Below are 12,395 nucleotides of genomic sequence, written 5' to 3'. Positions count from 1 at the left end.
TTTTGCCGAATTTTTTGACCTTGGTAAACTAGAGGATTATGTCAAGCTTCCAGTTGTGTTTGAGCTCTTAAAGTCAGTTTAAAGGATACCATCGCAATCCCAAAACTTTTGAAGCATTTGCACTCCGTGGAATCTCTTAGGTGGGATATATTTTTAACATAACTATAAATACGGTAAAATCAAACGAAAGGCGCTGCATCCAAGACTACTAAAGCGACTTCAGAAACATCGAACAGCCACCATACAGCTCTGATTTGGCTTATTTTTCTCTTATACCTCAAATAAATACAAATAATTTTTAATAGACCCAACCCTTTACAAGATATCACCTTTAAAAGATTGTGATTAACATTGAGTCGTACACGTCTAGATGTGTGGTTCCAGAAGTACCTGATTTGACAAAAGATGGCGGTGTTTGTATGAAAAATAACAAAGTACTGAATCTATTAAATATCTGTTTCTAGTTTGAGCCAATATCAAAGCTGAACTAGATTCTGCTCTGGGTGAGACCGCTCCTTCATTATCAACAGTAAAGAAGCAAAGTTTAGACGAGACTGGACCAGCAGCGCAGTGGTCGACCAAATGAGGTTACGACCCCGGAAATGTTCAAGGAAATCGACAAATAGGTCGAAGGCGATTTTTATACGAACTTAGTGCAAAGTTTGAGCGAAGAAATCAAGAAAAAATTTGGTTAAAAAGAAATTATTCTTCACCAGCTCCAATTTCCGTTATTGCAATAGAAAAAATTGATGAATTAAAATTTGAATCGCCAGATTTAACAAAAATCGCGTTGGTTCAAAATTTTCCAAATAATATCGTCAGTTAATGGCTATTTTGGAGAGAAATTCCAAAATTTTTGTATTTTTTTTGTTGGACCAGGTTTTTCTGAGACCTTCGTCGTATATACCATAATACCAATACCAACAGTTTCGATATCAAAGTCATCGTCTTCAGTGATACGGTGAACCAAGTCCTCGAAGACGATAACTAATTGAAACCCCTGTATAATTTTAACGAATGTGACATATCAAAAAAATAATTGGGTGTTATCACCATGGAAACGTTACACAAACAAACCAGTACCTAAAAAAAATTATAAAACGTCAATTAACTGACCTTTCTTTTTTTATTATTATGCTTTTCGACTTTGTTAAGACCCACCAAACGTCTCATAACAGAACCATTTTAAATTCAACACTTTCACATATGATTAAACGCCGAACATATTTAAAATGGAATATTTCAATCGATTTCCAAAATAACGATAATATTTTGTAAAATTCAATAATTTGTAGGTTAGTTTTTCAAGATATATGCCATGCGGGTTTTCGATTACGGATTACCGTCATAAAAAATACGATAATTTCGGCGAAATGACATGAATTTTCGAATTTGATTCGTTTTGTTATCGGAAAGCGTTTCTATCGGACGACCGAGGCGAACTGAAACTCAGAAAATACTAAAATAAGGGAAGTTGACGCATTCGGCAACACCCCTTTTCAGCTGCGTGGAAATTATTGAAACCAACTCCACGACGAACTTACAGCTCTTGTTATGCTTTTCATATTTTTATACAACAAGAAAAGTACGCCAAGAATATTTTTTTATTCTATTATACAGATTGTCTCATCGATTAGAGCAATAAAAAAATACCATATAACGGAGCTGAAGCAAAATTTACCCAATTAAATGCCAGAATCGAATTCCTCAACAAATTCTGCGCATTTTTCATTAAAAATATTTCATTCTATCTCTTCAAATAAGATATAGGGGAGAGTGGGAACTTTGTAATTTAAAAATACTTTCAAGTCCGGTTCTGCTTATCCGATTTTTATAAACTTCATATTGTTTGAAAAAACTTTTGTCCGACAATACAAAATATATAGATTTAAAGCGATTTAATTAGCAAAATTTAAGTACAAGCGTGAAAATTCAAGTTCGTCTTTTAGAAATAATCTAAATTAACATCAAAATAACTCAAACCATATATCATTATCTTTTTTTTTACCAGAGATATCTTAAGAAATGTATAAACGATGAAAACTTTTCTTTGGAATGTCTATTATACAGATTGTCTCATCGATTAGAGCAATAAAAAAACACCATATATAAGGAAAGGAGCTAAAGCGAAATTTTTCAAAATTTACCCCATCAAGTGATACTTTATATAGAATAATCGAATTTTTCAATAAATTTTGCGCATTTTTTATTTGAAAAATTTCAGTCTATCTATTCAAATAAGATATAGGGGAGAGTGGGAACTTTGCAATGTGAAAATAGTTTTAAGTCCGGTTCTGCTTAGCCGATTTTTATAAACTTCATATTGTTTGAAAGAACTTTTGTCCGACAATACAAAATATATAGATTTAAAGCGATTTAATTAGCAAAATTTAAGTACAAGCGTGAAAATTCAAGTTCGTCTTTTAGAAATAAACTAAATTAACATCAAAATAACTCAAACCATATATCATTATCTTTTTTTTTACCAGAGATATCTTAAGAAATGTATAAACGATGAAAACTTTTCTTTGGAATGTCTATTATACAGATTGTCTCATCGATTAGAGCAATAAAAAAACACCATATATAAGGAAAGGAGCTAAAGCGAAATTTTTCAAAATTTACCCCATCAAGTGATACTTTATATAGAATAATCGAATTTTTCAATAAATTTTGCGCATTTTTTATTTGAAAAATTTCAGTCTATCTATTCAAATAAGATATAGGGGAGAGTGGGAACTTTGCAATGTGAAAATAGTTTTAAGTCCGGTTCTGCTTAGCCGATTTTTATAAACTTCATATTGTTTGAAAGAACTTTTGTCCGACAATACAAAATATATAGATTTAAAGCGATTTAATTAGCAAAGTTTAAGTACAAGCGTAAAAGTTCAAGTTCGCCTTTTAGAAATAAATTAAATTAACATCAAAATAACTTAAACCATATATTATTATCTTTTTTTTTACCAGAGATATCTTAAGAAATGTATAAATGACGAAAACTTTTCTTCGAATGTCTATTATACAGATTGTCTCATCGATTAGAGCAATAAAAATATACCATATATAAGGAAAGAAGCTAAAGCGAATTTTTCAAAATTTACCCTATTAAGTGATATTTTATATAGAATAATCGAATTCTTCAATAAATTTTGCGCATTTTTTACTTGAAAAATTTCAGTCTATCTCTTCAAATAAGGTATAGGGGAGAGTGGGAACTTTGTAATGTAAAAATACCTTCAAGTCCGGTTCTGCTTATCCGATTTTTATAAACTTCATATTGCTTGAAAGAACTTTTGTCCGACAATACAAAATATATAGATTTAAAGCGATTTAATTAGCAAAATTTAAGTACAAGCGTTAAAGTTCAAGTTCGTCTTTTAGAAATAAACTAAATTATCAAAATAACTCAAACCATATATCAATATATTTTTTTTTTACCAGATATCTTAAGAAATGTATAAACGACGAAAACTTTTCTTCGAATGTCTATTATACAGATTGTCTCATCGTTTAGAGCAATAAAAATATACCATATATAAGGAAAGAAGCTAAAGCGAATTATTCAAAATTTACCCTATTAAGTGATATTTTATATAGAATAATCGAATTCTTCAATAAATTTTGCGCATTTTTCATTAAAAATATTTCATTCTATCTCTTCAAATAAGATATAGGGGAGAGTGGGAACTTTGTAATGTAAAAATAGTTTCAAGTCCGGTTCTGCTTATCCGATTTTTATAAACTTCATATTGTTTGAAAGAACTGCTGTCCGACAATACAAAATATATAGATTTAAAGCGATTTAATTAGCAAAATTTAAGTACAAGCGTGAAAATTCAAGTTCGTCTTTTAGAAATAAACTAAATTAACATCAAAATAACTCAAACCATATATCAATATATTTTTTTTTACCAGAGATATCTTAAGAAATGTATAAACGACGAAAACTTTTCTTCGAATGTCTATTATACAGATTGTCTCATCGATTAGAGCATTAAAAATATACCATATATAAGGAAAGAAGCTAAAGCGAATTATTCAAACTTTACCCTATTAAGTGATATTTTATATAGAATAATTGAATTCTTCAATAAATTTTGCGCATTTTTTATTTGAAAAAATTTTATTCTATCTCTTCAAATAAGATATAGGGGAGAGTGGGAACTTTGTAATGTAAAAATACTTTCAAGTCCGGTTCTGCTTAGCCGATTTTTAAAAACTTCATATTGTTTGAAAGAACTTTTGTCCAACAATACAAAATATATAGATTTAAAGCGATTTAATTAGCAAAATTTAAGTACAAGCGTGAAAATTCAAGTTCGTCTTTTAGAAATAAACTAAATTAACATCAAAATAACTCAAACCATATATCAATATATTTTTTTTTACCAGAGATATCTTAAGAAATGTATAAATGACGAAAACTTTTCTTCGAATGTCTATTATACAGATTGTCTCATCGATTAGAGCAATAAAAATATACCATATATAAGGAAAGAAGCTAAAGCGAATTTTTCAAAATTTACCCTATTAAGTGATATTTTATATAGAATAATCGAATTCTTCAATAAATTTTGCGCATTTTTTACTTGAAAAATTTCAGTCTAAATCTTCAAATAAGGTATAGGGGAGAGTGGGAACTTTGTAATGTAAAAATACCTTCAAGTCCGGTTCTGCTTATCCGATTTTTATAAACTTCATATTGCTTGAAAGAACTTTTGTCCGACAATACAAAATATATAGATTTAAAGCGATTTAATTAGCAAAATTTAAGTACAAGCGTTAAAGTTCAAGTTCGTCTTTTAGAAATAAACTAAATTATCAAAATAACTCAAACCATATATCAATATATTTTTTTTTTACCAGATATCTTAAGAAATGTATAAACGACGAAAACTTTTCTTCGAATGTCTATTATACAGATTGTCTCATCGTTTAGAGCAATAAAAATATACCATATATAAGGAAAGAAGCTAAAGCGAATTATTCAAAATTTACCCTATTAAGTGATATTTTATATAGAATAATCGAATTCTTCAATAAATTTTGCGCATTTTTCATTAAAAATATTTCATTCTATCTCTTCAAATAAGATATAGGGGAGAGTGGGAACTTTGTAATGTAAAAATAGTTTCAAGTCCGGTTCTGCTTATCCGATTTTTATAAACTTCATATTGTTTGAAAGAACTGCTGTCCGACAATACAAAATATATAGATTTAAAGCGATTTAATTAGCAAAATTTAAGTACAAGCGTGAAAATTCAAGTTCGTCTTTTAGAAATAAACTAAATTAACATCAAAATAACTCAAACCATATATCAATATATTTTTTTTTACCAGAGATATCTTAAGAAATGTATAAACGACGAAAACTTTTCTTCGAATGTCTATTATACAGATTGTCTCATCGATTAGAGCATTAAAAATATACCATATATAAGGAAAGAAGCTAAAGCGAATTATTCAAACTTTACCCTATTAAGTGATATTTTATATAGAATAATTGAATTCTTCAATAAATTTTGCGCATTTTTTATTTGAAAAAATTTTATTCTATCTCTTCAAATAAGATATAGGGGAGAGTGGGAACTTTGTAATGTAAAAATACTTTCAAGTCCGGTTCTGCTTAGCCGATTTTTAAAAACTTCATATTGTTTGAAAGAACTTTTGTCCAACAATACAAAATATATAGATTTAAAGCGATTTAATTAGCAAAATTTAAGTACAAGCGTGAAAATTCAAGTTCGTCTTTTAGAAATAAACTAAATTAACATCAAAATAACTCAAACCATATATCAATATATTTTTTTTTACCAGAGATATCTTAAGAAATGTATAAACGACGAAAACTTTTCTTCGAATGTCTATTATACAGATTGTCTCATCGATTAGAGCATTAAAAATATACCATATATAAGGAAAGAAGCTAAAGCGAATTATTCAAACTTTACCCTATTAAGTGATATTTTATATAGAATAATTGAATTCTTCAATAAATTTTGCGCATTTTTTATTTGAAAAAATTTTATTCTATCTCTTCAAATAAGATATAGGGGAGAGTGGGAACTTTGTAATGTAAAAATACTTTCAAGTCCGGTTCTGCTTAGCCGATTTTTAAAAACTTCATATTGTTTGAAAGAACTTTTGTCCAACAATACAAAATATATAGATTTAAAGCGATTTAATTAGCAAAATTTAAGTACAAGCGTGAAAATTCAAGTTCGTCTTTTAGAAATAAACTAAATTAACATCAAAATAACTCAAACCATATATCAATATATTTTTTTTTACCAGAGATATCTTAAGAAATGTATAAATGTCGAAAACTTTTCTTCGAATGTCTATTATACAGATTGTCTCATCGATTAGAGCAATAAAAATATACCATATATAAGGAAAGAAGCTAAAGCGAATTTTTCAAAATTTACCCTATTAAGTGATATTTTATATAGAATAATCGAATTCTTCAATAAATTTTGCGCATTTTTCATTAAAAATATTTCATTCTATCTCTTCAAATAAGATATAGGGGAGAGTGGGAACTTTGTAATGTAAAAATACTTTCAAGTCCGGTTTTGTTTATCCGATTTTTATAAACTTCATATTGTTTGAAAGAACTGCTGTCTGACAATACAAAATATATAGATTTAAAGCGATTTAATTAGCAAAGTTTAAGTACAAGCGTAAAAGTTCAAGTTCGTCTTTTAGAAATAAACTAAATTAACATCAAAATAACTCAAACCATATATCATTATCTTTTTGTTTACCAGAGATATCTTAAGAAATGTATAAACGACGAAAACTTTTCTTTGGAATGTCTATTATACAGATTGTCTCATCGATTAGAGCAATAAAAAAATACCATATATAAGGAAAGGAGCTAAAGCGAAATTTTTCAAAATTTACCACATTAAGTGATACTTTATATAGAATAATCAAATTCTGCGCATTTTTTATTTGAAAAATTTCATTCTATCTCTTCAAATAAGATATAGGGGAGAGTGGGAACTTTGTAATGTAAAAATAGTTTTAAGTCCGGTTCTGCTTAGCCGATTTTTATAAACTTGATATTGTTTGAAAGAACTTTTGTTCAAAAATACAAAATATATAAACTCAAAGCGATTTAATTAGCAACGTGAATACTAGAGGATGTTGTTTCATATATTTTATATATCGTAATTTCTCTCGTTTTATTTTAAATTTAAAAGCAAGCATAAAATTTTAATTTCTTCTTTCAGAAATAAACTAAATTAACATCAAAATAGCTTAAACTGTATATCATTATCTTTTTTCTTACCAGAGATATCTTAAGAAATTTATGAACGACGAAAATTTTTCTTTGAACGTCTATTAAGCTAGTTCTCATAATATTCTTATTATTGCCGCTAGATGGCGTTATATTCACATCTAATATTACTAACAATCGTCAAATAAACCATGTAACAAATCTTATAATTAACAATTTAAATCTATTTACCTCATTCGTCACAAATTGACAACGACAAGTTTAAAATGCCATCTTCATCAAGGTTAACTTGATCCTTTCGATGTCATACTCTGCAGAGGAAAAACCTTCCTACTTTAGGGCCTAAAATATATTTTAGCCTGCATAGAAATGTCCTTAATCCAACCAAACAATTCGTCTCACTTAAAATGCGTCTTGCCATTACAAAAACCGATTAATTCCTAGTTTATGTAGATATTTACGATGAATTCCATGACAATTACCTAGCTTTCTTTGATGACTCCTCTATAGCCACCATTTCCTGCGGCTTTTCTGTAACCTGATGAACAAAATGGCCGACGACGGGAAATAATAAAACCGCAGCTTTTTTTGATCGAATATAATGATAATCATTCGATTCAATAAATCTCAGATGGCGCTGCTTTTGACAAATCCATGTGACGTTCACGGAGTACCAACTTTAAAAAGACTAAATGTTAAATTTTAGGACATTTCGATTAGTCAGAAAAAAGTGACAGCCATTTAAATGAAGTTACTTTGTTATTTTCTAAGCAATTTCGTTTGTTAATTTATAGTTATTTCTTGGTGAAAAAAATACTAGTACAAGCTCAACAAAGGCTTCAAAAGTGTTATCCGGACTCTGCTTTATCGAAAACAACAATTTGCCAAATTTAATCGTGGTCGTATAAATACAGATGATGTTAAACATTCTGGTCGTCCAATTGAGGTGATTACTCCAAGAAAAGTCCACAAATTAGTTATATCTAATGGTAAATTGAAATTTGATGAGATAATTGAAGCTTTAAAGATACCAGAAGGCAGTTTGTTTATAATTAAACATGAAGATTTGACCACGAAGAAGCTTTTTTCAAAGTCGATCAAAAACAATAACGTGTTGATGATTCAGAACAGTGTTTGGTCATGTTTACATGTAATGAATCAGATTTTTTGCGACGATATGTGATAATTGATGAATCATGGAACCATCACTACCATCTGGTATCAAAACGATCATCATTTTTAAGTGGACTACAGCCGGTGAACCAGGTCCAAAGACAAAACAGTCGGATGGGAATGTTATAGCTCAATATTGGAATATTGTTCATCGACTATCTTCAAATGGGAGAGAAATTCAATAGCGAATACTAAATACAACGTTTGTATGCAAAAATCAAGGGAAAACAGCCTCATATGTCGAAGAAAAAACCACTGTTTGACCAAGACAATGTACCGATCCACAACTCGATGGCAACGATGGTTGGAACTGGACCAATTGCTTCCTCATCCACCATACAGTCCAGATCTGGCCCCCAGTCGACTCAAATAAAGCAATTGCTGAAATTGAAGCTTGTTTTTGAGGCAAAAGACAAATCCTTCTACGAGCACGGCGTCCAGAAGTTGGAATGATTGTATGGCTCTTGAAGGAGATGATTAGTGAAAAAAATCGATTTTTTGCAAAAAAAACGTGTTTTTCTCAGTTAGTCACACGATTTATTGATGTTATACCACCAGGCGAGCGGAAAACCTCCAAAAAGACGCTTGGAAACACGAAAAAGTCACCAGTTAAACTTTTTTTCGATGTGCGAAGTCGTAATACCGAGAAAAAATTTTCCAAAATGTCCCGCTCGGCCGGAAATCTTTTCCAGACTTCATATTCGGATTCAACGACTTGGAAAACATAGATCGGTTATTAGTACGACCCTGGTAACTGCTAAGCATTTTTGGGGGTGGTTTCCCCTCGTTTACTTAAGCCACTTGAGAATATTTTGTTCGAAGCCCAAAAATTGATGTAGGTGAGGATAATGGAGAAAATTAAAACCAAAAAATCATGTTCGTCAAAATTCGTATTCAAAAAATGCAAAATGATATACAATAACATTATGAACGTTTCGAGAAAATAAGTAATCCATCTTCAATCTACATAAATTCAATGACTATGTTTGTTTTTCTGGTACATACTCAACGGATACAATTTCTCCCATTCGCTATATCTTTCGTTATTAAGTTTGTTAAACATCGTTAATTTATTCCCGATATCCATGTACTTTTGATCGTTTAAAGTGAATGGTTCCCATTTGACGTTATCTAATTGTTCAGACGGCGTCGGAATCGGATTCCTAAAAACCAATACGAAAATATTAACTACAACGTTTTGGTCCTTCGAGCCGGTAACTCGTTCCTTCTCCACTTATCATTATTTTTACTACTTACCCGGTTTTAGCGAAATTTGCGTACATCTTAGTTAATTTAGTAACCATTTCGATTTCCTGGGGGGAAGTTTCAGTAAATAGAGGAAATAATTTGATATAAAACAAGTAAATCAAATCATCGTGGTGAACAATACCTGAAAATCAATGTTTAGTATAAAAAATATTCAAAAAACTTGCTTTCCTATAAGACAAACAAAGTTAACCAGGAATGTTTGCAGGAAATTTAATCACTATAGAAAATTCTGCAAATATTAATGATTCAATTGATGCCCCAAGCGTTCTACTAATTGGAAAATGGATCGTAAAGCTTCAAGACACCAGATCAATAATGGATAACCCAAAATCCGGGCTTGCAAGATCTTCCACAACGATCGATAACGTATAGAGTGTTACTGAGTCTGTTCGTGACAAAAGCTGCAAATGTTAGTGATTCACATGATGCCCCAAGCTTTCTACTGATTGGAAAATGGATCTTAAAGCTTCAAGACACCAAATCAATAATGGATAAACCAAAATCCGGGCATCCAAGATCTTCCAGAACGATCGAAAACGTATAGAGTGTTACTGAGTCTGTTCGTGACAAAAGCTGCAAATATTAATGATTCAATTGATGGCCCAACCGTTCTACTAATTGGAAAATGGATCTTAAAGCTTCAAGACACCAAATCAATAATGGATAAACCAAAATCCGGGCTTGCAAGATCTTCCAGAACGATCGAAAACGTATAGAGTGTTACTGAGTCTGTTCGTGAAAAAAAGTTGCAAATGTTAGTGATTCACATGATGCCCCAAGCTTTCTACTGATTGGAAAATGGATCTTAAAGCTTCAAGACACCAAATCAATAATGAATAACCCAAAATCCGGGCATCCAAGATCTTCCAGAACGATCGAAAACGTATAGAGTGTTACTGAGTCTGTTCGTGACAAAAGCTGCAAATATTAGTGTTTCAAATGATGCTCTTAACATTCTATTGATTGGAAAATGGATCGTAAAGGTTCAAGACACCAAATCAATAATGGATGACCCAAAATCCGGGCTTGCAAGATCTTCCACAACGATCGATAACGTATAGAGTGTTACTGAGTCTGTTCGTGACAAAAGCTGCAAATGTTAGTGATTCACATGATGCCCCAAGCTTTCTACTGATTGGAAAATGGATCTTAAAGCTTCAAGACACCAAATCAATAATGAATAACCCAAAATCCGGGCATCCAAGATCTTCCAGAACGATCGAAAACGTATAGAGTGTTACTGAGTCTGTTCGTGACAAAAGCTGCAAATATTAGTGTTTCAAATGATGCTCTTAACGTTCTATTGATTGGAAAATGGATCGTAAAGGTTCAAGACACCAAATCAATAATGGATAACCCAAAATCCGGGCTTGCAAGATCTTCCACAACGATCGATAACGTATAGAGTGTTACTGAGTCTGTTCGTGACAAAAGCTGCAAATGTTAGTGATTCACATGATGCCCCAAGCTTTCTACTGATTGGAAAATGGATCTTAAAGCTTCAAGACACCAAATCAATAATGAATAACCCAAAATCCGGGCATCCAAGATCTTCCAGAACGATCGAAAACGTATAGAGTGTTACTGAGTCTGTTCGTGACAAAAGCTGCAAATGTTAGTGTTTCAAATGATGCTCTCAACGTTCTATTGATTGGAAAATGGATCTTAAAGGTTCAAGACACCAAATCAATAATGGATAACCCAAAATCCGGGCTTGCAAGATCTTCCACAACGATCGATAACGTATAGAGTGTTACTGAGTCTGTTCGTGACAAAAGCTGCAAATGTTAGTGATTCACATGATGCCCCAAGCTTTCTACTGATTGGAAAATGGATCTTAAAGCTTCAAGACACCAAATCAATAATGAATAACCCAAAATCCGGGCATCCAAGATCTTCCAGAACGATCGAAAACGTATAGAGTGTTACTGAGTCTGTTCGTGACAAAAGCTGCAAATGTTAGTGTTTCAAATGATGCTCTCAACGTTCTATTGATTGGAAAATGGATCTTAAAGGTTCAAGACACCAAATCAATAATGGATAACCCAAAATCCGGGCTTGCAAGATCTTCCACAACGATCGATAACGTATAGAGTGTTACTGAGTCTGTTCGTGACAAAAGCTGCAAATGTTAGTGATTCACATGATGCCCCAAGCTTTCTACTGATTGGAAAATGGATCTTAAAGCTTCAAGACACCAAATCAATAATGAATAACCCAAAATCCGGGCATCCAAGATCTTCCAGAACGATCGAAAACGTATAGAGTGTTACTGAGTCTGTTCGTAACAATAGCTGCAAATATTAGTGATTCAAATGAAGCCCCAAGCTTTCTACTGATTGGAAAATGGATCGTAAAGGTTCAAGACCCCAAATCAATACTGGATAACCCAAAATCTCTTTCTCTTTCAGTTTTCTTCATATCTGAAAATACAAGTTTCTATTACCAAATAGTTGCTTCATCTAACCTATTAATCGAAACCTCCATTTTCTCCACAATAGATATCCAAGATGCTGGACTTTCATATTTGATTCAGAAAGTATAATAATCGTAAGATATATACTGAAATGAAGAAGAAATGTAATAGTCCAGGATATTCTGAGCTTATAACTGATCTATTAATTTCATTCCTTTCGAAAGCTGTCAAAAACCTTCGTTTTCTATTCAACGCGAACCAGAAGCCTCGTAGCTTCTTAATTAAAGCGGC

At 31.3% G+C, this 12,395-nt stretch overlaps 2 protein-coding genes across 2 annotated transcripts in view; both read right to left on the bottom strand.

Annotated features, from left to right (window-relative positions):
* LOC130447036 (potassium voltage-gated channel protein Shaw) overlaps positions 1 to 1,444 on the bottom strand; it is a 44,125-nt gene extending 42,681 nt beyond the window's left edge. The window contains exon 1 of the mRNA XM_056783647.1: positions 1,117 to 1,444. The gene's annotated coding sequence lies outside the window, so the exon portion shown is untranslated. The remainder of the gene's footprint in view (positions 1 to 1,116) is intronic.
* A 7,847-nt stretch (positions 1,445 to 9,291) lies between these two features.
* Positions 9,292 to 12,395, bottom strand: part of LOC130446224 (juvenile hormone esterase-like) — a 40,789-nt gene continuing 37,685 nt past the window's right edge. Inside the window, exons 9-10 of the mRNA XM_056782321.1 lie at positions 9,677 to 9,809; positions 9,292 to 9,582 (exon numbers count right to left, since the gene is read on the bottom strand). Of these exons, the coding sequence (XP_056638299.1) occupies positions 9,393 to 9,582; positions 9,677 to 9,809 (323 nt within the window). The 3' untranslated portion in view covers positions 9,292 to 9,392. The remainder of the gene's footprint in view (positions 9,583 to 9,676; positions 9,810 to 12,395) is intronic.

This window comes from Diorhabda sublineata, chromosome 7 (assembly GCF_026230105.1).
Source record: "Diorhabda sublineata isolate icDioSubl1.1 chromosome 7, icDioSubl1.1, whole genome shotgun sequence".
In the NCBI taxonomy this organism is placed as follows: Eukaryota; Metazoa; Arthropoda; class Insecta; order Coleoptera; family Chrysomelidae; genus Diorhabda; species Diorhabda sublineata.
Note: the sequence above shows the minus strand (reverse complement) of the source record. Positions and strands in the feature narration are given on the sequence as shown.